Source organism: Montipora foliosa, chromosome 5 (assembly GCF_036669935.1).
Source record: "Montipora foliosa isolate CH-2021 chromosome 5, ASM3666993v2, whole genome shotgun sequence".
NCBI lineage: Eukaryota > Metazoa > Cnidaria > Anthozoa > Scleractinia > Acroporidae > Montipora > Montipora foliosa.
The window spans coordinates 30,584,419-30,611,918 of NC_090873.1; the positions used below are offsets into that span (position 1 = coordinate 30,584,419).

General features: G+C 41.7%; 1 protein-coding gene across 1 annotated transcript in view; it reads left to right on the forward strand.

The window, feature by feature from the left end:
• LOC138003110 (C-reactive protein-like) overlaps nucleotides 1–13,624 on the forward strand; it is a 43,705-nt gene extending 30,081 nt beyond the window's left edge. Inside the window, exons 4-5 of the mRNA XM_068849058.1 lie at nucleotides 9,254–9,467; nucleotides 10,392–13,624. Of these exons, the coding sequence (XP_068705159.1) occupies nucleotides 9,254–9,467; nucleotides 10,392–10,797 (620 nt within the window). The 3' untranslated portion in view covers nucleotides 10,798–13,624. The remainder of the gene's footprint in view (nucleotides 1–9,253; nucleotides 9,468–10,391) is intronic.
• The last annotated feature ends 13,876 nt before the right edge of the window (nucleotides 13,625–27,500 follow it).

Here is a 27,500-nt window from a genome sequence, read left to right on the forward strand (position 1 = left end):
CTGTCAGTTTTTTTAAACCAGAACCCCTGAACAAGATCGGGGCCGGTTACTTTCCAGTTTGCCATCTTGCTCACTCCATTTCTAATATCCTCCACAGTGATGCTGATATCTTCTTGCACATCTGTTGAACTTGTACTCCAATCCTCTAGCCAAGATGCCCTCTCATTATTATTATTATTGTTTGTCATCTCACGGTTAAAATGATTTCAAAAAGCTGGTAATGTTCAACTGAGTATCAAGTTGCAACCTTCAACCTTAGATGTTCAGTGCATATCTCAAAACCCTAGCCGTTCCTAGGGGGCAGGCCTTTTGGAGGGTTCCAAGGTTCAGATTATGTCTGGTCTTAACTAACCAATAGTTGAAATTATTTGAGATCGTACAAAAAGATCCTATTACTATGGGAATCACCATCACTTTGTTGCAGCTGCAAATCCTCTTCAATTACCTTTTCAGATCCTGATATTTGTCCACCTTTTCTTTCTCTTTCTCAACAACATGGGTGTGAAAATGGCATTTTACATTTATAATATTACAATGGCTACTCGCCTTCTCAAGAACCACTATATCTTGTCTGAAGTGCTCCATGACCTTATCTGTTTGAATCTTCATATCCCAGAGGACTTTCACTTTCTCATTTTCAAACATCATTTGTAGGCTATGATCATACCAATTACCTGCATGTTCCAGGTCATATGTTTTACAGTTGCCAATATATGACCTGAGCAACTTTATCGTGGCGCGATTTCTTGTATTTTGTCTGAGCCAAGTATTTGCATCCACGCAACTGTTTTGTCTCTTTCTCCACATAGCCTGCATAAGGGGGAGATGTTCTCTTTGTCAATATGATGTTTAATTGACCTTGTTCTGATGGCTTGTTCTTGTGAAGCCATGATACTACCTTCAGTTGTTTTCTTCAGACATTTTTTCTTTAACTAGCTCCACGTTTTCTCATCCCTAAACTCGGTGTTCCTGAAGAATATACTGTTCATGGTCTTATTTTCCAAATTCTCTTTTCTGGTTCCTAGTACGCTCTCTCTTGTTTTTCCGATGTCAACGGTTCCTTCTCTCTTTACAGCTTTCATCATTTTCTCATTACTTTCTGCAGCATATACATACTGGCAGTTCTTTTCTATCAAGACACAGTCTTCCACACTAATCAGTCGCCCCTGCCCCCGTTCGGGTTTCTTGATATACAGGCTATCAACATCATACCATACCTTATATGGGATACAGCTCGGGAATGGATGGTAGTTATGAAATTTGTGCTGTTTAAATGGGACTTTAAGATCTTCTTAATCCGCCTTATGTATTCTGTTATAAATGTCTACTTCAGTGCCATCTGCTTCCAGAATACCCAAGTATTTACAGCCAATATCTCGGTCAATCTCTTTTATCTTCTCACCGCATGGGGATTCGATACCCTCAGTATGTACCAGTCAGTCCCTATCTGCATGATCAGCACCCACACTTACTAATCCCGAACTCCATTCTTATGTCCTTGCGAATACGGACCGTATCCATAAGGGTATGCAGCTATTTTTTAGTCCTTTCGAATAATTTTAGGTCATCCATATATGAGGTGATTTATTCTTGGGCCACCACCACCTTTACTGAGATCATACCCAGCCCTGACCTTACGGAGAACAAGGAACATGGGGATCAAGCTATAATGACAAAAAGAATGGGGGATAGAATGTCCCCTTGAAAAATTCCAAGTTTTTTTTTGTTGTTGGTTTTTTTATGTTTTTTATTTATTTATTTATTTTTTAATTTTCTCACAACAATTACAATTACACAAAACTTACAGGACACAAACTACCCATTTACATATCTACACATTACAATATCTACATGCTGTGATACAATCTAAGCATTACATATAACCAATTTACAGTACTCTACGTACAGCCTTAAGTGCGATGTTCACATACGCTTTTTACGTTGGTTATAATTAATATCTATTATTATTAAAAACTGTGCTATATTTAATTATTTCATATACTTATTATGGCCTAACCTACTTACACATTACGCTACTAGAAGACTTACGATATATTTCATAGGGATCCTTAACTGGTGTGAAAGAATTTCCACTTCTGTCGAAATTCCCTTTCACCATTCAGCGTGACCGCAATGTATTTTTCTGTTTCCATTTTATCTTGCACCAATGAGATAAAGTCGCTGGAAACGAATTTAGCATTATTTAGCGCGTTAATGTATAGAAAATATTTGTCTAGCATTATGAGATGGTTGAGGGTCAAGCGGTCCGTACAGGGACGAGTAACTCCAAATAATACCTCTGGTTCGGAGAGAAGTATATGCGCGTTACTTACGGTAGAATACCAAGTTTGGAACTTGTCCCAAAAACAATATGCTTGCGGGCAGCCATTAAACAAATGATGCATATTTTGACTATCAGAGGGACAGAAAGCGAAGGACGGTGAAGCCACCTTCTTCATTTTGTATAGAATACAGTTGGTGGCTAAAATATTGTGTATAATTTTGTGCTGGAATATTGCCAATTTAACTTCTTTTGTGGCCTTGAACGGCAGAAGATAAATTTTATTTAAATTCTCCTTTGCGATACCGTACGATAAGAGTTTTTTTCTGAGGTGGGAGGAGGAAGATTTTCGAGGGTTAACAGTTTTATGTATAACATCTAGTACAGATTGGCGGCGAGGGTGTAGTAGAGTCGTCTGAGTTAGCGTGAAGGAGCTTCTTCCAACTTTGCGGGTTTTCGGATGTAAGGCCATGATATTGTAAAAAGTTGCAAGTTAACGTATATTTATTACGCAAGGCGAGAAAAGACAAGAAGCAATTTTCATGCGCGTCAAAAAGGTCTGAAATTTTCTTTATCCCTGCTCGGTGCCAATGAGGCAGATATACCTTCTTTTTTTTTTCAATCGTAATGAATTTGTTGTCCCATATTATCTGAGACAATATTTCGGTCTTGCTGCGAGGTGTCGTAGACACAATTCCTTGCCAATGATGAATAATTTGTTTGTAAAATTCCGGAAAATGGCCAGTAAGATCAAAAAGGTTGTAGTCATAATTACATTGAAAGAGGCCAGTGCCACTAACAGTAGAGAGGAGTGATTTTGGAATATACTAACAGTGCGTCTGAGGCGGAGCACAGCCGTTTAACCCAAGTTAGTTTCAAAGCCTTATCGAAAAGAACAAAATGTTTCATACGAAGACCGCCATCTGCTTTATTCTTGATGAGGGTTGTCTTTTTTATCTTAGCGGTTTTTTGCTTCCAGATAAAATCGAACACTCTTTTATTAACCTCTGTTGCAAATTTTTTTTGAAGTCTCCATAACGCTGGAGATGAATACAAGTTTGGAGAGGGCCAATGTTTTAACAATATTTATTCTACCGTATATAGATAGGTCTCTTCGGGACCAGACACTTAAGGGAACTTAATCTGTCAAAGAAATTTTTCTTATAGGACAATTCAATATTAAAAGTAAAATGCACTCCGAGCGCATAAACAGGATCGTCGCTAATTTGGAGATTACCAATTGCGTCTTTTCGATGGCGCATAGAGCCAAGCCATAACATTTCTAATTTTGCCTCTCACGCTGAGACTAAATCAAATAAATTAGAAACTGACTGGACATCGGCAAGAATGGCAGTTGTGTCGTCAGCGTATTGCGTGAGCTTGACCTCTTCATTTCCTTGGATATGTATACCCTTAATGTCGTTTGACCGTCTTATACTTTGGGCAAGAAGCTCCATGGCAATAACAAAGAGTATGCCCGAAAGGGGACAACCCTGACGAACACCCTGCTCTAAGTAGAAGAGTTTAGAGGCAACACCATTGTTAACGACGCAAGTGGAGATGTCTTTGTAAAACACACTGATCCATTGCCTAAGATTTGGTCCGAAATTGAAAGACTCAAGGCATTTTTGGATAAAGTCCCATTCAATTGAGTCAAAAGAGTGCGGGTTTTTGTAACGCCACGTATCGAGCAGATTTTGCGTTTTAATCAAAGGGTTCAGTTCAATGGTCGATGCTTTTCTAATACCAACGGGTTTACCACCTCTTTTGTCTAAAGCGCTGATTACGCAATTAAAATCGCCCCCCAATACAAGATTTTCATTATCATATTTGCTGAGCAGATTTTTTGAAAGCCCCCTCACGAATACAACCTGTTGGTTTGTATCGTTTGGTGCATAAACATTAACCAGTATAACCTTTGTGTTATCAATAACAATATCTGCTAAAATGTATTTCAGATACATTTTAGCAGAGATTAGCATAATCATCTGAGGTAATTTTTTCAATGCTTACATCTAGTCGTGGTTTAAAAAGAATCAAAAGCTTTATTTTCACTTTTCCCATCCCTTCTCCTCCTGCCATCAGTTCTTTCTCTCAGTTTTTCATATTGTTCTCAAGAAACAGTTTCATGTTATCAGCAGTTCTAGAGACATCCAGGCACTTTAGGATCCACGAAGGAGGGATCATGTTGAGTGCTTTCGTGTCTTAATTAGTCTATCAAGCCCATGGCGAGACCAATCTGCCTTCTCTTACAGTTACATATGATGGTTTTATCAATAACGAGCTGATCGTTTGTGCCCCTTGGTCGCTTTCTACAGCTTTTTTGCTCTTCAGGTAATCGCCTGTTGTGTAAATATGATGGTAGATTTCTTCTGAAATGATGCTAGTAAACAGGTTCCACATAACTGGCAGACATGCAGGTAGTGGGTTTGTAGTTCGTAATTTTATTTCCTTTGGTCCTATCTTTCATTATGAGAACAGTCTTCCCTTGGTCAACCAAGCAGGAACATTCCCTGAGACAGGGCAGTTGTTTAACATTTGTCACATTTTCTGATGCAGACACTTTATGTTCTTAACCCAGTACCCAGGTGCGCCATCTTTCCATTGTCGCACTAAAATCAACCTGTTTCTCAGTAGTCTTACCCACTTCTGTCCCAACAGTCTCTATCCAATCGGCTTTATCATTATGCTTAACATCTTTGTCCCAGATTCCCTTCCAAAACTGTTGAGATGCCTCGGCATCCGGTAAGGTAAGGTAAGGTAAGGTAACTTTATTTAAAGTCGCAAACGTAGGGAGAGGTTGCCCAAATCTCCCGAGCCAGTGGCTCATGTTAAAAACGCACGACTATTTACAATACCATAACTAATTACTATTTAATGATATTCAATGTCAGGAGAAATGTAGACTCGGAAAAATATCCGAGTCCCAGATGGGATTTTAACCGACGACCCTCCGTGATCTAATCGGATGCTCTAACCACTGAGCTACTGGAGACTCTATGGTGAGCAAGGGTCAATTTGTGGGTCTCGACTGGAACCGCATCGCGCGGCTACACAGCCAAGTATTGACTAGCATATTTGAAACTCACTAACAGCATCGCGCTGTCACATTAATGTATATCAAGATGCAGCCAACCAACCTCCAAAGTGAGTGTGTTAAAGATGAAACAACAACAACGATATTCAATGTCAGGACATTGAACAGCGATGCTGTTAGTGAGTTTCAAATATGCTAGTCAATACTTGGCTGTGTAGCCGCGCGATGCGGTTCCAGTCGAGACCCACAAATTGACCCTTGCACACCATAGAGTCTCCAGTAGCTCAGTGGTTAGAGCATCCGACTAGATCACGGTGGGTCGTGGGTTCAAATCCCATCTGGGACTCGGATATTTTTCCGAGTCTACATTTCTCCTGACATTGAATATCATTGTTGTTGTTTCATCTTTAACACAATTACTATTTACATATAAAAAATAAAAATTCTAGAAGAATCCAGAACTGCATTAAAAGATAGTTTAAAAAGAAACTAGTGCAAACATTAAGATAAGAGAATAGCTAGCGTATACAGTTCATACACGGGCACCCTGCAAATTCAACACCGTTCAGACGAGAACGAAATTGAGCCAAAGTGGTCGAGGATTTTGTTATGGCTGATAATTGATTCCAAATGTGGGCAATCTGATACAGAAATGAGTTGTGCATAACGAGGCTGTTATATGATGGCTGCACAACATTTAGGCCATTACCTCGTAAATTATAATTAGTTATCCTAGGTATAAAAAAATGAGAAATGTAATTTGGGCCGTTAAGTCTAAAACACTTAAAAAATAAAATGAGCGATTGTACGATGCGTCTTTGTTCAAGCGTGCCCATATCGGCCGTAGCTAAGCATAGATCATAGGTAGCCGAGTTACCCAGGTTAAGTAAAGACTTAATCGCATAGTGATTGGCTCGTTCGATGGTATTCTTCAAAGATTTAGATATTCCTAGTAGTAGCGGGCTACAATATTCAATATGCGTTAACACGTAGGCTTTGTACAGAGAGATCATAGTATTTGATGGAACTAAGCGCTTAATCCTACGTAGAGCAGCTATCATAGCGTATGCTTTTTTCAGCATGATCGTAACATGGGGCTTAAAAGACAAGTCGCGGTCCAATGTTACACCTAAAATTTTGAGAGTCGGTTCAATTACGATGGACAAGTCATCGTGTCATCGGCATAAAGAAGTAGGGAGGAAACCCAGCTGAGTAATTAACATCATTCACATAAATATTGAAGAGAAGCGGGCCAAGAAGGCTCCCTTGCGGCACTCCGCAACGAAAGAGGAGCCAGTCAGACACGTTCCCATTGCATTTAACTCTTTCAAGACGGCCTAATAGATACGACTTAATCAGTTTTAATGCAGAGTCTTGAACGCCATAAGCTTTTAGTTTCGCTAGTAACAAGTTATGGCAAATCGAGTCAAATGCCCTCGATAGGTCAATAGCAACCACTCCCACATCTTTTTTCTTGTCAAGAGCATGGCGCCAATCATCAGTTAGTTTAAGTAAGGCGGAACAGCATGCATGTCCGCGTAGGAAGCCAGACATGTTATCAGAAAAGATTGGAGTGAATGCGCTATATAGCTGATCATATTTAATTCTCTCAAACACCTTCGGTATCACTGATATGACAATAACAGGACGATAATTTGATTTGGATGTCTCATCCTCTTTCTTGTAAACAGGAGTAACGTTGCTGAGTTTCCATTGATAAGGCCACTCGCCCACGCCAATACAATGATTAAAAAGCTTTGTCAGAGGTGCAATAATGACGGGGGTAGCTATTTTAAGCAGCTTAGATGGTATACCGTCAGGACCAGTTGATTTCCTTATGTTCAGATTAGAGAGAATATCAGAAACATGGGCTTCGCTGACTGGATGAAAATGAAAATTAATCTTAGGAGCCATCGCGTTTATATTAACAACACTGATGTGACTGGAAAAATCATCAGCGGACAAGGTCAAGACTGACTCATCAACAGTAGGAGATGCGAAGTAGAGAAGATATTATGTTTATCAAGCAGAATTGACCGCAAAAATTCGAAAGGTTATAACTTGACCTGGCAAAGGAGCCATTTTCCGATAGCATATCAATATTAAAGTCTCCAAGAAACACGACTTCCTTTCGTTTTGAATACATTTTTTCAGCAGCTGAAACACATCACGATAAAAATTCAGGAATTTTGCATTTTCTGGGAGAACGGTAACACGCACAAATTAAGAACCAGGAGTTGCCACAGCCCTTAACATCTATACATATCGATTCAACACCCTCAGGTTCGAGTTTTGTTCGACGAAGAGCTGTAATGCACCGTCGTATGTAGACTAACATGCCGCCAGCACCCTTCTTCCTATCTCTTCGGATAATGCGATATTCAGGATGAGCAAAAAGAGAGCTGCTCACTGATCCGTCGATCTTGCTTTCTGCTATGAAAAATATATCAAATCGGCACGTATTGAGTAAGTTAAGAACTTCATCCGCCTTGCCGTAAATGCTTTTTACATTTAAATGTCCAATCTTCAGGTTTCTCTTGTAATATGCGCTGATGTTTGAAATGAACCAATCAACCGGCGAAGGAGAAGACTCGTCGCTTGAAGTGAAAGAGTCCGAGCAGTTTAAATTGTCAGTGGAGGTCTCAAAAAAGCTATCCGTAAATTGAGGCATGGAGCAAGTAAAGCAAAACCAAGATCCATGACAACGATAGAATAACAGATCCTTCCTACTCATGCCTGAACACTTTTGACGGAACACGCTTGAGCAGCCCGAGCACGCAACGCCATTTTGGTTCACCCTGACAGCTTTAGCGCAGCCAGCACACACTTTTCTACTAGAGCTCACTCCACTTGTGTTTGCTACTGTAGGACCAGGATTCGTGGCAATATCTCCGCTTTTACTAATTCTTGTCAACTGAAAGCAGGACTCGCTGTTTGGGTAGTAGCTCAGCTTAGCTCCAAAATATTTCTTCTTCGAGCTGGTTAGACTAGAAGGTTTCGTCCACCGGGTAATCAAAGTTGTATCGACATTATGTACAGATTCGCCAAACAGGAACAATTCAGGCATTGGAATAGAGTTTATCCGATATATTGTGGCAGTAGACAGTAAAAGAATTAAAGAACTAAAACTGAGTAGAGTGGTAGAAGATTTTACTCCGCCCATCATGCAGCCACATTGTAGATTGACCATTGACCACGATTGTTCCGGTAGTTCATTGACATCACTTTCTATGCCTTCCAAGTGTTCAAACAATCTCTTTCCATTGTTTTCAAAGAGTCGGTTTTGATGGTATTGCTCCACTCTGTTGTCGTATCGTTTTTTTTTTTTGGCTTTTTGCGATTACTCTTTGTTTCAATGATCACTTTATAACCCCTTACTTTGATGTTGTATTGTGCTTGTAATCGAGCTTTTAAGTGTTTATTTTTAATGGTGTAATTCTGCAAAGACTCAAGCTTCCCAATTTCTTTTCTCAATTCGTTTTTCTGATTGGTGAGTCGCTTTTTCCAGCAAGGCATTGTTTTCCCTCTGCCCTATTTTCTCTTAACACCTGTCAACCGTTCCACTACTCGACCAGCCACCTTTAAGATCCTATTGCATTGGTGAAGATTGCAGACTTCCAAGTAGGATTATTATCATTATTATTATTATTATTATTGTTATTATTATTATTATTATTATTATTATTATTATTATTATTATGGCAGAATGAACGTCTGGATGCCCAGATTAAGGAGTATAGCTTTGGCTGGCTTTGGCCGTAAACAACTGCAGCATTGACTAAAATATCTATTACATTCGAAAACATCATAGTACGGATACGAAAAATAAAAAGAAAGACATATGCAAAATGTATAGATATAAATTTAATTGTTATCACGATGATGATGATGATGATGATGATGATTATTATTATCCTCTTTTTCTTCTTTTTAAGGTGATTGGTCCAATTATGATTTGTATTTTCCAAGCAAAAGCATTGACAGCTATGCTTCCCAGACGTGGTCTCCGAACCTTTCCATGTTTACACTTTGCTTTTGGATGCAAACAAGTGACTCTGACAGGGGCGTTACGTTCAGTTATGCAATACAAGGCGTCATCAACGAGCTCACTTTGTTCAGGAATGAGCTGACCATAAATAATGCTGACACGTGAGTACATGCACTTGACTACGATGGCCCTCTCGATCATATTCTGCGGTACGTGAGGCAAACTCATTGGAAAATTGACATTAAGGACAGTGCCAACTAATAAGAAAAAATTCTTTTTCCCTGGGTATGACTACGCAGAAAAGTAGATCATAGTTTGGCTTATTGGAATTTGAGATGAAAATAGGGCGTAACCATGCATTTTTTGGAGATAATTAAGTTTGTTTTATGAAATTGTGGACGCTTAAAAATTACTTGCTTAAACAGAAACAATTTTTTTCACAGTTTTTATCAATACTTTTGGTGATCTTAAGATAGAAAAGCATTTAACAAGGCTACAAATTCGAACTTACAGAATCATGCAGCTCAGGCACCTTGGCAACTGTCAAAATAGGACGCCAAAGGTGGCCAGAAAAGCCTTTTACATCAGGGAGGTCTGGAACCCGGTATGTTGCCAAGGTAGCAAACCTGGTATGCTCGTATTGTGGAGCACATCTACTAGAATCTTACCGCAAAAAATCAAGCATTTCTGATACAAATTTGCTGAGATTTCCTATTTTCATCATATTTGATCAAAATTCGGTTGTTTATGACGTCATCACTTGGCTAATTTGCATATTTTAAACACTTGAATATCTCTGGAACAAAAAGAGATTTTGGAGAATAGTGAACAGAATTCTTTTTCTTGTACAAACTACATGTTTATGTCTTAAAATGGCTTAGATAGGAAAGATACGAATTTCTACATAGTAGGAACCGGAAGATTCTACAACTGTATTTTTAATCACAAAAAACTTGACGACAGAGCAGAACAGAGACACCCAAATATATGCCCAGTTTCGTGGCATAAAAAGTGTTTTGTCTTTGAAAGTACAAATCGTTCTGTGGTCACACGTCTATTAACTTAAGCAGTCCTTATCTCATTAGGTCATATAAGCTTGGGAACTATTACGATGGACGGAGACACCATGTTTGTGTAACGTGGGAGAATCAAGCTGGATCTTGGAAGCTGAATGTTAACGGCAAAGTCATTAACAACGGAAGCCGTTTTCAAGAGGGACATGTCATTCATGGCGGAGGGGTCCTCGTGATTGGCCAAGATCAAGACCGCTTATTTGAAGGGCCTAGCGGAGGTGGCTCATTTGAATTGAAACAGAGCTTTATGGGAAGTATCAGTGGAATGAATTTGTGGAGCAGAGTCTTGAGTGATGACGAGATACTGCGCATGTCCGAGAATTGTAACTTCGGCAATGGAGATGTTCTTAAATGGTCCGACTTTCTTGTGGCAACCCATAATGTGGAAGTAAAATGCCCCTCCAATTTTAAAATATGATAAGTATGTCATGAGCCAATCACCCGGAGCGTGCAACTTAACTATACTTGTGCAACGGCGTTTTCACAAGTAAGGTTATTTTTAGATTGAATTTCCCGCTAATGAGACTCCCACAGGAGCCCGATGACCAATTACAAGAAATTAAGCTGACGTCATAGGGTCACCGAACCGTAACTGACTTTGTTTTTTGACCTAATCCACGGGAAGGGCTAGTCTAAAAATAAACCTACTTGTGAAAACGCCGTTTCACAGACGCTGTATTGAAGTTGCATGCTCCAGGATGGGCTCCTGGTATGTACAATATTACAAAAAATGAGAAAGGGTGTTGATATAGATCTCATTGAGAAAGGGCAATTTAACAAGATAAAAGAGGAATGATGGGCTAACAAAAACGGAGATCTGGTTACCATACCTTGGGAATAAGGAAATGTTACATTCCATTCTTGCACACGTTGGCCTTGAAGCACTTATATTTCAACGGAAAAACTAGTATTGGAGGGTAATGTGAAGTGCTAATTTGTACCCATGTAAATCATGTGCCGTGAGCGTTAGCCCTACTAAAGGAATTGAGCCCACACCAGGACAGAAGAAAAACTCTGACCATGCTGGGAACTGAACCCACGAACGTCGGGTTAGATCACCGCTGCTCTACCGACTAAGCTAAAAGGTCAAACGGGAGCAGGTCGCTGGGAATTTAAGATATCAAGGAACGGTTATGTTTTTGCAAATTGAGCCCACTTTCGTTAGTAGGACTAAGACTCAAATGGTTCAAATGGGTACAAAATAACACTTCACGTTACCATCCAATGATTAATTCTGTTGAAATATAAGTGCTACACGGCCAATGTTTGCAAAAATGTATCTAACCCGAAGGTCGTGGGTTCAACTCCCACCCTGTTCAGAGTTTTCTCTTTCCTTATGTGAGCCCAATTCCATTTGTAGGGCTAACGCTCACGTGGTTCACATGGCTAATAGCACTTCACATTACCCTCCAGTAGTAGTTAATCCGCTGAAATATAAGTGCTACAAGGCCAACGTTTGCAAAAACGTAACCTTTCCTCATTACCAAGGAATGTTGACCAGATCACAGTTTTTGTTAGCCCACCATTCCTCTTTTATTGGGTTACGTTTTTGCAAACGTTGGTCATGTAGCACTTAAATTTCAACAGAATTAACCACTGGAAGGTAATGTGAAGTGTTATTTTGTATGCTCACATGGTTTACATGGCTACAAAATGACACTTCACATTACCCTCCAATAGTGACTTACGTTGAAATATAAGTGCTACGCGGCCAACTTTTGCAAATGGAGACACGAAGTACGTGCCGAAGCAATGACGTTGCATTTTTAGTTTCAATTTTGTTTAGAGGAATGAGCCTTAGGGCGGGTGAACACTGGTATTTGAACAGCCTTGTTGAATTGCAAAAGGACGGGGAGAAATAAAGAGAATATTAAGTGGTTGTTCAGAGGCTAGTATTCTATTTGACTTTCCACGTTGGCAGGGACTTAGGGGACTTAGAGTTCATTCCGAGAGGTTTTTCTCTGATTTCTCAGGTTCTTGGTTTTTGTCAAGAATCATGCAACATTTAGTTTGATTTGATTTGATCTCGTCGGTAGTCTCCCTAATTTTTAGAGGGGTGGTGTTTGGCTAAAAAAGAACAATATTTACACAAAATTTTCGTCATCATCATCACAAGAGCTTTGCTCCCTGCTGATGTTAACTGCCGGAAGAGTCAGCTCCATCTCGCAGCTTAAGATTATGAGAATTGTTGTGGTATGATTCATTACTAATCTCACTGTTCAAGCAGAGCCAAGTAGTCATGCCTATTGCTAGGGTTCTGTTTGTTTTAGTACAACCAGTTTGTAGCACACAGGTAAAAGAAGGAAAGGTTGAAATATACAATTAGTTTATTAACTTATTTGTTTCTTTGAACTTATTATCACTTTGATGAAAACCAGATCCTTGATCACAAGCCCCAATGGTAGCTATACCACATTTCTGTCGTAATACGTGGAAGACTACAAAGACGTGCATTATTTAAGTCATCTGATATATATTTGACACTAACACCTAACACTCTCCATTTACGTTTTCCAAATATTGCACCATTTTCTCAATAATGTCGTATTCCAACAGAATGGCTGCTCCATTAACCACTACCTGACCATGAAAATCTCTTTGAATTGGAATCAAAAATTCTTATACGTCCTATGCTGTCAATAATAATAGCAACGGTGTTTGTTTCTATTGTTAACAAGAAGGCATCACAGTCCTTTCTTAACATATTAAGAATATCCTGCGGTGGTATAAAACAGTTTCTGACATATGACATGTGTAAGTCACCTGCACAGCTGCTACTAAACTTACTGACATAGTTGTTGTCATTGATTGACAAAGCAGAAGGATCTCAGATAATAAGAGAAAAATTACTATGATGAGTGTAGAGTGAATAACCCAGCATCAATATTACAATGAAGTTTGCACGACACCACTGGGAAGCGTGAGATGCATTAGTTTTACAGTTGTAATTAACAACCACTGATAAATAACATTGCCACACATTGTTTATACCGGTATATTTCAAGTCCTGCGAACATCAAAACATTACCTTCAGCCTTGGTTACAGTCTGCTGTAATAGTTTTTGACGATTTCACAAGGCACAAAAGGCCGGTATTCATTTCCACGTCAACAAGAAAATACAACAGCGATAAAATCGAATTTGAGTTAGCCAAAGCTTTGAAAGTAGGTTATTTACCAGGAGCGAAATTATGTTAAAAGGTATTTATTGCACTCATGTAAAAAATAAACAATAAGGTAGACAAAAATTTCCCTCGCAAACGATTTGAGTATTCTATGGCGTTTAAATGAATGTTGTGCAATCCTATGGTATCTCTATATTGCAATACTATGAACTTGACCTACAGCCTCGGACAAAATTGATGAACTTGCCCTCCGACAATGTTGTTTTGCCGCATGGGCTCAGACACTCGCGTCCAAACAACATTGTGAGGAGAGGGTGAGCCACGACCAGGCTGTACTAAAGCTACAGCCAGTGGCAAAAGTTCTAGGAACTGTACACGAATATACAGATCTGAAGCTTTCGTGGCTCACTCTCCCGTCACAATGTTGTTTGGAAACCGAATTCAAAGATGGCACGACTCAAGAAGCATCCGTCGGTCGTTCCCAGTCAACTTCGTTTCTAACAAGGAGTGACAGTATCAAAAATCGATACTCTCTTGCCAACAAAAAGCGATGACGAATTCATCGCTCAAAAAACGTGACTCATCCTTATACTTGTACATATTCATTGCCGTGAGAATGGCATCTTAAATTCCCACTTAATTGCTTCCGGCGGACCTTGTAGCTCAGTCGGTAGAGCAGCGGTGATTTAACCCGAAGGTCCTGGGTTCAATTTCCACCATGGTCAACTTTTTTTCTCTGTCCTTGCATGGGTCCAATTTCATTAATAGGGTTAACGCTCACATGCTTTACATGGCTACAAAATAGCACTTCACATTACCCTCCAATAGTTAATTCCTTGGGAATAAGTTGATTAACGTTAGGCAATCGTTATCCACGCCATTAACTGATTAGAGTGTAATGTGAAGTGCTAGTTTTCTACCCCATATGAACCATGTGAGCGTTAGCCCTGCTAATGGAAATGGGCCCACACAAGGACAGAGACACTCTGACCAGCCTGTGACTAACGTCCATTGCCTTCAATCAAGTGAATTTTCATCCAATTCGCACATTGACACAAACATTTAGAGGTGATTGTTATTAGAAAGACGAAAGAAAGCTGAAATATGTTACTGTGGCATTGCGTGGCATGGGCTGAGGAGGGAGCTTAACCAACGACGACGGGAACGGCGTTGACGTTCTCCATAAAACCTCAAATTTGACTATTTAACGTTGTAGTTTTGCTGACGACGGCAAAGACATGGACAAAAATGAAAAACGCACGTGCGGACAGAGCGTACAAAGCTATTGTTTTTAGCCACTAAATATGCAAAATGTGACGTTTTCGTTGCCGTCGCCGTTAAATCTCCCTAATATGGGAGTGGGGCGTCTTTCTTGAAAAAAGAACACTGGTTCTCAGCTTCTCTCATCCCCTGCTAACGGCACGTCAAGAATCCCTATTGTGTTAGGTTCGCTTCCTATAATTAGTGAAGCATGCCCTTATTTAAAGGCCTTCCTTCAACGCACAGGCTTTTCGACCGTTTGTTTTTGTTATGGATATTCACGTTGCTAATCATAGCAATCTGATTGGATGAATTTCAGCCTTGGCGGGATTTTCATATATGAAAATTGTTCCATGGCTCGCAATGCCTGTCCGTTGAAGGTAGGCCATTAAAGTAGAAATAAGTGCCCAAAAAGGCATCGAAAAATAGTTAATCGAGGGAGTGGTTATGAAACCTTAAAACCTTCAAAAGTGAGAACAGTGTTGTCGCAAGCGATGTTGAATAGGCCATATTCACGATAGCCACCATGTTGGCTTTAAAATTGTCATGCAAATTAGCCATGTGTTATGCTGGGGGGCAAACATTGGAAAAAAGGCAAATTTGCGGAAAATCGGTTCGTCGAAATATTGAAATAACATTGCTAAAAGTACATTTTAGAATTTAGAATTAAGTACCTTTTATAATAATTTTATATCCTTTGATTGCCCGTTGACATTTTGACTTTAACTTCGTTATCTGCTCATTTTTCACTAAAAAAACATCGAAATAACTTCTGTAATCATTCTATTTTACGACTTAGGTGATAAACATTCAATGAACGAGATACAAATCATCTGTGTGGCTAAATGTTCGTTACAACCTCTCGAACTTGAGTTGTTTGCCCCCTCACAAGTGTGTTGCTAATTTGCATGATAATGGCAAATCCAACATGGCGGCCATCGTGAATAAGGTCTATTGACCGTGACAATGCACAACCTTTTGTTTTCGCTTCGCACGGGTTCGCAAATCACACATGTCAAATACACCCTCATACCACCCAATCTGAGCCGATTCGTCTTTGCACTTGACGATTCAACTACGTTGAAGTCGATTCGCAAGAACCAGCAGAGGCTTACAACATGTTGACGATTCCACTCGAATCTAGTGTCAGGTGCTCTAATTAGTCGAGTCGTCTTGCTGGCAGTCAATTTGCAAGACACTTACAAAAAAATACAGCAAGACCACGAGAAAGGCTGCTTGTAAATGTTGACGATTCGACTCGAATTGACTCGAATAAAGTTGCATAATTGTGGAAAATATCTTGCCATTTGTCAAGGTGCGCCAAGTAGCGAGCATTGCGCAAGGTAACAATTACAGTGTGTCGGTGTAGTGCCTCTTAAATCGTTTGAGCTCCATTTATTGTGTAGGAGGGATCAAAGTAATCGATTATAGTTCGGCCGAATTGTTCAACGAGAACAAGGTGGAATAATTTCGAAATACTTAAATACTTAAGAAAGCGCTGGTACTCTCGCCATATGTCACAGTGCGTCACACATCACATGCCGTCAAATTGAGTGTTCCAGCATCATCTTACGAGAAATCTTTCGTCCGCCTTTGTCTCAGGTCTGTTTTCTCACAAAGGGGACGAAAAGTGAGTAAATTATCTTGTCGTATCACCACAAGTAAAAACCCTTGGTTTCATTATTAAAAGAGTAACTAGCGGACGGTTTCATTTCGGTAAACAATTTGTCAATTGACGAACATTGCGTAGCCACACAAGCAGTTTTTTTGGGAAATAGTAGTATATCATGCATCATTCGCTGAGGAGCGTTGCTAGGGGCGTTTGTAAGGACGCGTTAAAATGGAGGCTTCTGATTGGTTCGTCGTAACGGGATAATATTAGGATTATCAAAGCTCTAATACTTTGAATAATTATCCAGCTGGCTCCTGATTGGTTGAGAGGAAATTTGATTGACAGACCGTAAGAATTGTTCAGGGGCGTGGTCGTGAGCGTTCCGTTTTTCTAGACGTATAAACGGACAAACCCGTTTTAGGCGTTTCCTTAGGCGTTTTTTAGGTCCCAGACCCCACTGGGACACCTCTCCCCAATTAGGGAGAAAAAGTCCCAGACCCCCTCGGATAAAAACACAAAACACACAAGAAAATCCAACCAAAACAGATTTTAATGACGATTTACAAGATCTCTACAAGAAGATGGTGCCCCATACATGCACCCTATTGATCCACGCTGATTTTCGATGTGGCCGGCCAATGAAAAAACACAATCATCCCACCGGTCACACAAAGAATTGGTGCCCCGTAACAAATATTTACAATATATTCAAGAAATGGAGTAGAGTCTCCTTAAAGTCACCCCAGTTCCGTAATGTCCCTACTCGGCGCCAAGTACGCACACCCCGCAACTTTCAAATATCCAAAGGTTGTGTGCTCACACCATCGTCCAGGACTTTTCGTTTGGGGTGAAAGTAAGAAAAGCCGTCGCCCACTTGCTTGTACGTGTACATGGTATTGTTGACGGTGCGAAAGCCACGATTGACACCACTGCTTGGGCGCTGAGTGAGGAGGACGTTGAGATATTTGTCTTTGTCAATGGCGTTCAAGCCTTTGCTCACCCCTTTGCAACTAAATTTGTCCTTTGCGCCAAAGCAGTAGTAGGTCTTACTGCAAAGTCCAATAATGCCGTCCCCTTGCCATTCTTCCTTGAAGAGTCCCGGCTTTCTTTTGTCGTAGGCACGATGTTCGGGTGAGTCCGTACGTAGAAACCAATTCGCTTTATCTGCCTCGAATGCCTCTCTCAGTTCAGGTTTCACCAGGCTTTCCACACTTTCCCCTGAAAGAGCCATGTAGGCACTGTCCGTGTCCATCTCACAGAATTGGAAATCACTGCGATCAAGATATTTGTCGATGCAGTCATAGTAAAATTCCAACATGCGCCTCTTAGCGTTTTGATACACGAAAAAGCCAATGGCCGAAGGAAAATTGAGTTTGATGGTCTTTTTACACGACTCCGCTTCGTACGTGTTGTTATTGATGGGTGTGAGCCCACGAAAGTAAGGTTCGTTCACCAGTTGCGAAGCCTTGATCTCGGAACAGTACTCTATGTTACGGTGCCGTTCTTGGTTGGTAATGGCCTTGCCGTAACTCGAGTTTCCCACCAATTTCATGGTGTCGGCAATGATGGCCTGGCTGGGGTCCCGATCCCCTGCTTGTCGCGCGTCGGATACCGCGTTGCCAAACCGTTTAAAAGCACGGCTTGGGGGTATACTCCACCACCGAAAGTGCCATGTAGGCACTGTCCGTGTCTATCTCACAGAGTTGGAAATCACTGCGATCGAGATACTTGTCGACGCAGTCGTAGTAGAATTCCAACATGCGCCTCTTAGCGTTTTGATACACGAAAAAGCCAATGGTCGAAGGAAGATTGAGTTTGATGGTCTTTTTACACGACTCCACTTCGTACGTGTTAGCATCAGGGGGGTACCCCCAACATTTATGGCCTGACTTGTAAGGTCACACGACCTGAGGAGAGGGATGGGGGTACCCCAAATTTTTAGGCCTGACTTGTAAGGTCACAAGACCTGATGACAGGGGGATGGGGGGTACCCCAACATTTATAGTCCCCATGTGAGAAGACTTAGAGAGGAGAGGTATCCCCATGGCGGGGTGGTACCAGATCGTTTAGTTCCGCTACCACGTCGAAAGCAATGGACGATAATCCTGCGGGAGAGGCACGAAGCAATAACTCGTCTAGACGGTCGGCGGCGTTGGATAGATCCGACGACAAACACGGGGATGCAAAAGGAACCTACACGGGCCAAGCCTTCTCTCAGGTAGGGAGGCGTAGGAGGCCGGAGCCCGTACTTACGTACGAGCCAGCCGCCACCGGTCGTATCAATGATATGGTTCTCACGGTAGACTTGAACATTTCTTATCATTGAGTTATATGAAAAATATGGCGCAGATCCGTTCAGCAGGCGACCATGTTGTAAAAAGAGGGTAAAGAGAGGAGGGTCGTGACATATATAGAGACGTCGCATACGGGATTGGCCGAGAGGGGATGACATCACACACGGGGATTGGTTGAAAAGGATGACGCCACAGGGACCCAGAGCCCTCACAATAAAAAGAATGGAAACGAGGCCATCTTTAATCATCTAAAACAAGACAAAAATAGGATCTTTTTACGAACGAAACGATTTCATTAGAAATAAAAGAGCTATTGACAATCGGGAACGTGGGAGGTGGCCTGGAGCCCAGCCTCGTCTCAGTTTATCCAAGTCCGTGTCCATAGGTTATTACAAACAAAATTACAAAAGTCAAACAAGTCCCAGTCTCTGGACGCGTTCCGTATTCACAAAATAGGGAGGCCTGAGGACCCATACATTCAATACACATATGCACAGTAGCACAAACAACGTTCTTTAGTTTGTACACCTAAAAATCGTTCACTTGTCATCATCATTTTGTTCTTCTTCATCTTGCGTTGGGATGGGACGCGGTTGGAACATCCTGTTCAATAAAAATTTCCGTCTCTCCACAGCTGCATCTGTAGCCTCTTCAACATCCATTGAATCCTCCTCCATGAAACGATGTCGGGTTTTCATAACGTCTTTATCCACGGGGTCATGCTTTAGACGTGGAAACCACTGGAAATAGTGCAAGTACAGCCTTCGCAACTTTCTTCTGTAAACGGGTAACAGGGCATTAAAAGCTTTGGCTTCAGCTATCGTTTCAGAGACCCCCTCCTTCAAGAACTTTTTGACTTTTTTGTTATAGGTTGAACTCAGTGACTCTTCCACCTCTTGGCGCAGAGTTTCTCAGGGATCTTGGTGATCCATTTCCCTGTCACTAACGTCTTCATCCTCAGACTCGATGACCATGTCCGAGTCCGAGTCCGAGTCTTGTTCTTCCTGTTCATCTTGGTTTCGCTCCTCATCTTCTTCACTTCTTTCTTCCGAGGCAGCATAGGGTGGTACTTCCTCAAATATGTTCCCCATGGTAGTGTCTCCCACAGGCTTCTAGTCTATGCGTTTCCAACAACCTCGCCTCTCGTGACGGTCTCTGTTATAAGCCCGACTAAACGGTTTGTGGCAGTAGTGGCGTGCAGAGATGTGCCATACAGTCACCAAAAGGGATTGCTTCAAATGAGCATCGCGAGTTTGACGTCTGCTTTTATACCCACTGCGAGTCATGGGCGCGAGTGACTCAGAATGAGTCACTAATCAGCCCTTGGACTGACTCCCCCAAAATACTCATTGTGAGTGACGGGGCGAGTAACTCAGAATGAGCTACTCATCAGCCCTTGGAGTGACTCCCCCCAAATGAGTAGGAAGCACACTGAGGATAAGGGTGAGAGATCCGAGGTTACTCTTGAGTTGTTCATCAGGGTTGCTTATGCGTTGCTCATTTTACTCATGGGTTGCTCGGAGTGACTCCCTCAATTTGTGGCTACTGCCACAAACCGTTTAGTCGAGCTTATAACAGAGACCGTCAGGAGAGGCGAGGTTGTTGGAAACACATAGACCAGGAGCCTGTGGGAGAGACTACTATGGGGGACATATTTGAGGAAGTACCACCCTATGCTGCCTCGGAAGAGAGAAGTGAAGAAGATGAGGAGCGAAACCAAGATGAACAGGAAGAACAAGACTCGGACTCGGACTCGGGCAAGGTCATCGAGTCTGAGGCTGAAGACGTTAGTGACAGGGAAATGGATCACCAAGATCCCTGAGAAACTCTGCGCCAAGAGGTGGAAGAGTCACTGAGTTTAACCTATAACAAAAAAGTCAACAAGTTCTTGAAGGAGGGGGTCACTGAAACGATAGCTGAGGCCAAAGCTTTTAATGCCCTGTCACCTGTTTACAGCAGAAAGTTGCGAGGGCTGTATTTGCACTATCTCTAGTGGTTTGAACGTCTAAAGCATGACCCCGTGCTTAAGACGTTATGAAAACCCGACATCGTTTCATGGAGGAGGATTCAATGGATGTTGAAGAGGCTACAGATGCAGCTGTGGAGAGACGGAAATTTTTATTGAACAGGATGTTCCAACCGCGTCCCATCCCAACGCAAGATGAAGAAGAACAAAATGGTGATGACAAGTGAACGATTTTTAGGTGTACAAACTAAAGAACGTTGTTTGTGCTACTGTGCATATGTGTATTGAATGTATGGGTCCTCAGGCCTCCCTATTTTGTGAATACGGAACGCGCCCAGAGACTGGGACTTGTTTGACTTTTGTATTTTTGTTTATAATAACCTATGGACACGGACTTGGATAAACTGACACGAGGCTGGGCTCCAGGCCACCTCCCACGTTCCCGATTGTCAATAGCTCTTTTATTTCTAATGAAATCGTTTCATTCGTAAAAAATCCTATTTTTGTCTTGTTTTGAATCATTAAAGATGGCCTCGTTTCCATTTTGTTTAACGTGAGGGGTCTGGGTCCCTGTGGCGTCATCCTTTTCAACCAATCCCCGTGAGTGATGTCATCCCCTCTCGGCCAATCCCGTATGCGACGTCTCTATATATGTCACGAACCTCCTCTCTTTACCCTCTTTTTACAACATGGTCGCCTGCTGAACGGATCTGCGCCATATTTTTCATATAACTCAATGATGAGAAATGTTCAAGTCTACCGTGAGAACCACATCATTGATACGACCGGTGGCGGCTGGCTCGTACGTAAGTACGGGCTCCGGCCTCCTACGCCTCCCTACCTGAGAGAAGGCTTGGCCCGTGTAGGTTCCTTCTGCATCCCCGTGTTTGTCGTCGGATCTATCCAACGCCGCCGACCGGCTAGACGAGTTATTGCTTCGTGCCTCTCCCGCAGGATTATTGTCCATTGCTTTCGACGTGGTAGCGGAACTAAACGATCTGGTACCACCCCGCCATGGGGATACCTCTCCTCTCTAAGTCTTCTCACATGGGGACTATAAATGTTGGGGTACCCCCCATCCCCCTGTCATCAGGTCTTGTGACCTTACAAGTCAGGCCTAAAAATTTGGGGTGACCCCATCCCTCTCTTCAGGTCGTGTGACCTTACAAGTCAGGCCATAAATGTTGGGGGTACCCCCCTGATGCTAACACGTACGAAGTGGAGTCGTGTAAAAAGACCATCAAACTCAATCTTCCTTCGACCATTGGCTTTTTCGTGTATCAAAACGCTAAGAGGCGCATGTTGGAATTCTACTACGACTGCGTCGACAAGTATCTCGATCGCAGTGATTTCCAACTCTGTGAGATAGACACGGACAGTGCCTACATGGCACTTTCGGTGGTGGAGTATACCCCCAAGCCGTGCTTCAAACGGTTTGGCAACGCGGTATCCGACGCGCGACAAGCAGGGGATCGGGACCCCAGCCGGGCCATCATTGCCGACACCATGAAATTGGTGGGAAACTCGAGTTACGGCAAGGCCATTACCAACCAAGAACGGCACCTTAACGTAGAGTACTGTTCCGAGATCAAGGCTTCGCAACTGGTGAACGAACCTTACTTTCGTGGGCTCACACCCATCAATAACAACACGTACGAAGCGGAGTCGTGTAAAAAGACCATCAAACTCAATTTTCCTTCGGCCATTGGCTTTTTCGTGTATCAAAACGCTAAGAGGCGCATGTTGCAATTTTATTATGACTGCATCGACAAATATCTTGATCGCAGTGATTTCCAATTCTGTGAGATGGACACGGACAGTGCCTACATGGCTCTTTCAGGGGAAAGTGTGGAAAGCCTGGTGAAACCTGAACTGAGAGAGGCATTCGAGGCAGATAAAGCGAATTGGTTTCCACGTACGGACACACCCGAACATCTTGCCTACGACAAAAGAAAGCCGGGACTCTTCAAGGAGGAATGGCAAGGGGACGGCATTATTGGACTTTGCAGTAAGACCTACTACTGCTTTGGCGCAAAGGACAAATTTAGTTGCAAAGGGGTGAGCAAAGGCTTGAACGCCATTGACAAAGACAAATATCTCAACGTCCTCCTCACTCAGCGCCCAAGCAGTGGTGTCAATCGTGGCTTTCGCACCGTCAACAATACCATGTACACGTACAATCAAGTGCGCGACGGCTTTTCTTACTTTTACCCCAAACGAAAAGTCCTTGACGATGATGTGAGCACACAACCTTTGGATACTTGAAAGTTGCGGGGTGTGCGTACTTGGCGCCGAGTAGGGACATTACGGAACTGGGGTGACTTTAAGGCGACTCTACTCCATTTCTTGTATATTGTAAATATTTGTTACGGGGCACCAATTCTTTGCGTGACCTGTGGGATGATTGTGTTTTTTCATTGGCCGGCCACATCGAAAATCAGCGAGGATCAATAGGGTGCATGTATGGGGCACCATCTTCTTGTAGAGATCTTGTAAATCGTCATTAAAATCTGTTTCGGTTGGATTTTCTTGTGTGTTTTGTGTTTTTATCCGAGGGGGTCTGGGACCTTTTCTTCCTAATTGGGGCGAGGTGTCCCAGTGGGGTCTGGGACCTAAAAAACGCTCAAGGAAACGCCTAAAACGGGTTTGTCCGTTTAAACGTCTACCGGAACACTCACGACCACGCCCCTGAACAATTCCCACGGTCTGTCAATCAAATTTCCTCTCGACCAATCAGGAGCCAGTATTAGAGCTTTGATAATCCTAATATTATCCCGTTACGACAAACCAATCAAAAGCCTCCATTTCAACGCGTCCTTAGCAACGCCCCTAGCAACGCTACTCAGCTCCTCAAATTCCTTTGCGCCATAAAAGGAGCGCGAATCATACATGATATATATACTACTGGAAATGATTTGTCACTGAAACACAAATCACTGTTGAAGAATTAAAAGACTCAGTCCGTAACCAGTAGCCGTTGTTAGAAAAGATTGAAGATGACCATTTCTGATTCTGAAAGTATTTACAAGGCAAACGAGCAGCGTGGTTCCAAAATTGAACATATCAAAGGTTCGAGAGAGAATTCTTTCCTGAACAGGTTGTTTGAACATGACTGTGTGTTGAAAAAAAAGCTGCAATTGCTGAATTTATGAGACTCTAAATTTCAGTTCGTTCAAAGTGTTAGTAAACTTTTGAATAAATCATAGCAACATAGGAAGCTAGTAAACATCCAAAACCATGTCGTGGGTAAGCTACACATGATTGTTTCAAAACCGGTCAGAGTAAAATGCAGACTGCAGACTGCAGACCAGGGGTAAAATGCAGACCGAGGGTAAAATAAAATATTAATAATAAAAAACTATTCCTAAGGATAAAGTGGAGAGTGTTCGTGATAACAATGGGGGTTGACAGGCCTACACAACTCCTATCCACGTGTTTTAGCCAGCTTAGAGTTTGGCTCGAATGAGTGTCTTTTAAGGATCTGCCCCTGTTGTACGAAATGCTCGGGGGATCTTTAAATATTTTGCTAAGTTGCCGTTGTTGTTGGATTTTAAAAAAATTTGCATGAGTATTTGTTTAAGATTAGGCACCGTTCGGCGGTATCGTATGACGAACGACAAGATTCGTAATTACTTTGCGCAAATCTCATTATAGCATGTGAACAATTGGGTGTTTGATAGTTCAGTACACTTAAAACTGCACAAAAAAGCACAGAACTAGGAGCCAACCTCTCACGCCTTGCTATCTTACGGCAAACATCAGCGCTATTCCATTAAACACACCATCAATCTAGAAAAGAACACAACATGCTGTAAATAGAACATTTTAGCCACAAGGAGAAACACAGCATCAAGCTGCGTACAATTGGATCGAACGCTGCATGCTCACGTTTCGCGAGTGACAAACCAACCAATAAAATCGCAGGATTTTTGATTCGCCGCTTGAGTATTAAAACTGAAATAACTTGCCTTTGCCCGAGTGATACCGAACATTGGTCTCTATCGCTCTCCCTTATCGGCAACTGATGAGATCCCGAAGGATTGAAACCGCGGTCTTGACTGAGAAAGACGGCCATGAACCTTCTAACCGAAGACGGACTTACAGCAGTCCCAACAAACTCCAAATAGGACGATGCCCAAATGGAAATTGAAATGTTACTTTCAGACCATCGCGACTTCTATAGCTCCAACCTCGCAGACATGCAGCGACGAGCATACAAAACCGGACCAAGAACGTGCGGGAAGGAAAAACCTTTATTAACACAAACGTTTTTAAAGGAGAACGATTCGCAAACGAATCTATATTTTATATAGAAACGCATTTCAAATCTACTGAAACATTTCTGTATATACACGCATTTCTCAAATTGCCACCCCTTAGTGGTAAAAAAAGGGCTTTATCAAAGGCGATGCACTTAGACTTCCCCGAACAAACTCCTCTGAAAAGGAATTCAAAACTAAAATCTTGCATTTTAGAGCACATCTTATCGAACGAGGATACCCAGAAAGCCTGATTACGGCAACACTCTCAGACATCACTTGAAATTTGAGAACAGGAAACTTGCCCTCCTGCAGAAATGCAAAGAAGATAAGTGAATCTTGTCGTTCATCACACAATACTGCCCAACGGTGCCTAACCTTAAACAAATACTCATGCAAAAATAGAATTTAATCCTAAAACAACCGCAACTTAGCGAAATATTTAAAGATCCCCCGAGGGTTGCGTACAAAAAGGGCAGATCCTTAAAAGACATACTCATTCGAGCCAAACTGCGAGCAAGCTAAAATACGTGGATAGGATTTGTGTAGGCCTGTCACACCCATTGTTATCACAAACAGTCACTCTTTATTTTATCCTTATGACTCGTTTATTATTGATATTTTATTTTACCCTTAGTCTGCATTTTACCCCTGGTCTACAGTCTGCGTTTTACACTGACCAGTTTCAAAGCATTGCAAATACTCTCAAATTTCCGACTTCAAATCTTGTTACCAGAAGAGTTTTCTTCACAAATTTTGATATCTATATCTGCGATTCAATGCAAAATCCAGATCATGGACATCGAAATAAAGCATTGACATAAAACCGTACAACATCAATAGTGGTCTACTTTATTCAAGACTAACAAACATCATTCTTTTCAGTACCTTACATTTTCAAACAGTGGGAAAATTGCCGTCAAAATTGATCTTGCATTTCCTCAGCAATTGCCTAACTTATTGTTTCTGTTTCCACTTGTACACCACCGTGTCCGCCATGATCAGACCTTTTACATTTCCAACGACACGAAACCCATGCAGCGCGATTATCAAATTCAGTGCTCATATAGCGATTTGTTCTGTCCCCGCTTCAACATGAAAAATAATATTTTTGTCTTGTGCTCAAGCTGCTCCGTTCGTAAACTGCCATTCCTGTCTCTGGGCCCTGGACACATCAGTTAAATTCTGCGTGCAACTATACTTAACAGAGGGGGCAGCTTTTGTGTCAACGATTACTAGTTAGTATTGATTGAAAGCTAAGGCATTTTAGATTTGCTATGTAAAAACCGCTTTCAAAAATACCTAGATTTCGAAAATAGTTTCGAAAATGCCGATTTTCCGACATTTTGCAATGAGGTGCCGGGGAAAGCCAGGGTGGGGGTGGGGGGGGGGGGGGGGAAGGTGGATTTTTCAAAGGGAACACAAAAAATGAACGATATTTTGGCAAACGTCAATAGTCTAAAATAGTTGTTGAACAAGGGCGACATGCATGTCCCCTCATGTCGTAATTAGTATGAAGTAAAAACGTCAGTATTGTAGATTTTGTCTATGCAAAAATCGCTTGAAGAAAAGGCCTATAGCTGGAGTTTTCCAAAGGTGTTGAAATTCTCGATTTTCTAACATTCTGCAAAGGGGGTGCCAAGCGAAAATGTTGAAACAAGAGCGATTTTTTAGCCAAACTAAAATACTTTAGACATGAATGCATAATTAGGTCATAGAGCGAGTTGTATGTTCTAGTGTTTCTTTTCTGCTTCTAGATATTTTCGTAAGAAAATCGGCCATTTTGGAAAATTTCCTTTTGGTTCCCCACTTGCAAAATCACAGGAGCCTATGAGTAGGAGCTTGCCTAGTTCTCCCATACAAGCCCTGTGAGTCAACCTTTGCGATCATTTTTCTAGTTTGAGAGTGCTACGAGTTCTTTGGCTCTGCACGCACTGTCTAGAATGGCTAATCAGAATAAAACTATTGACAAAAATAGCACAGACAATGTGTGCAAATTGTATATATTAATTTAAACGTGAGTTTCCTGCTGAAGGATTAGTTCAAAAAATAGAAACATAGGCGCAAAGATTGACTGAAAAATTTGGTGCATAGGGAGGCTCCTACAGGCATAGTCTCCTGAAAATCATAATTTTCGATACTTTTGAAAAAGTTGCTATTTCTTCTATTCTTGGCCATTATCCAATGGTGTTCTTCCACAGAAAACATATACAGTCCCTAGGATTTCAGCACATACCAATTAGGGCATTATGCGAGTTGTAGTCCTGAGCTTTCTCGATCCAAGAAGTTTGCCTTTTTTTGTTTTTAATTGTCTTCCGCCCCTCCCATGCAAAATCTCAGAAAATTGGCAATTTTAATTGCTTTGAAAACGTTGTTATTTCTCTCATCTCTAGGCTCCCACGACTTGTATTTCCTATTTTTTTAGCCTCCTGGGCCCGGTTCTTCGAAAACCGATTAACTTAATCCAGCATTAGCATAAACTTTGGTTTATTGTTTTCAACTTTGAAGTGCAAGTTTCTTTTGGCTATTTTTGGTTTTCAAGATTGACTTCCTCTAATGCAAACAATTTTGCCAAATACCAACGTTGTACAACATTTGGGAGTAGAG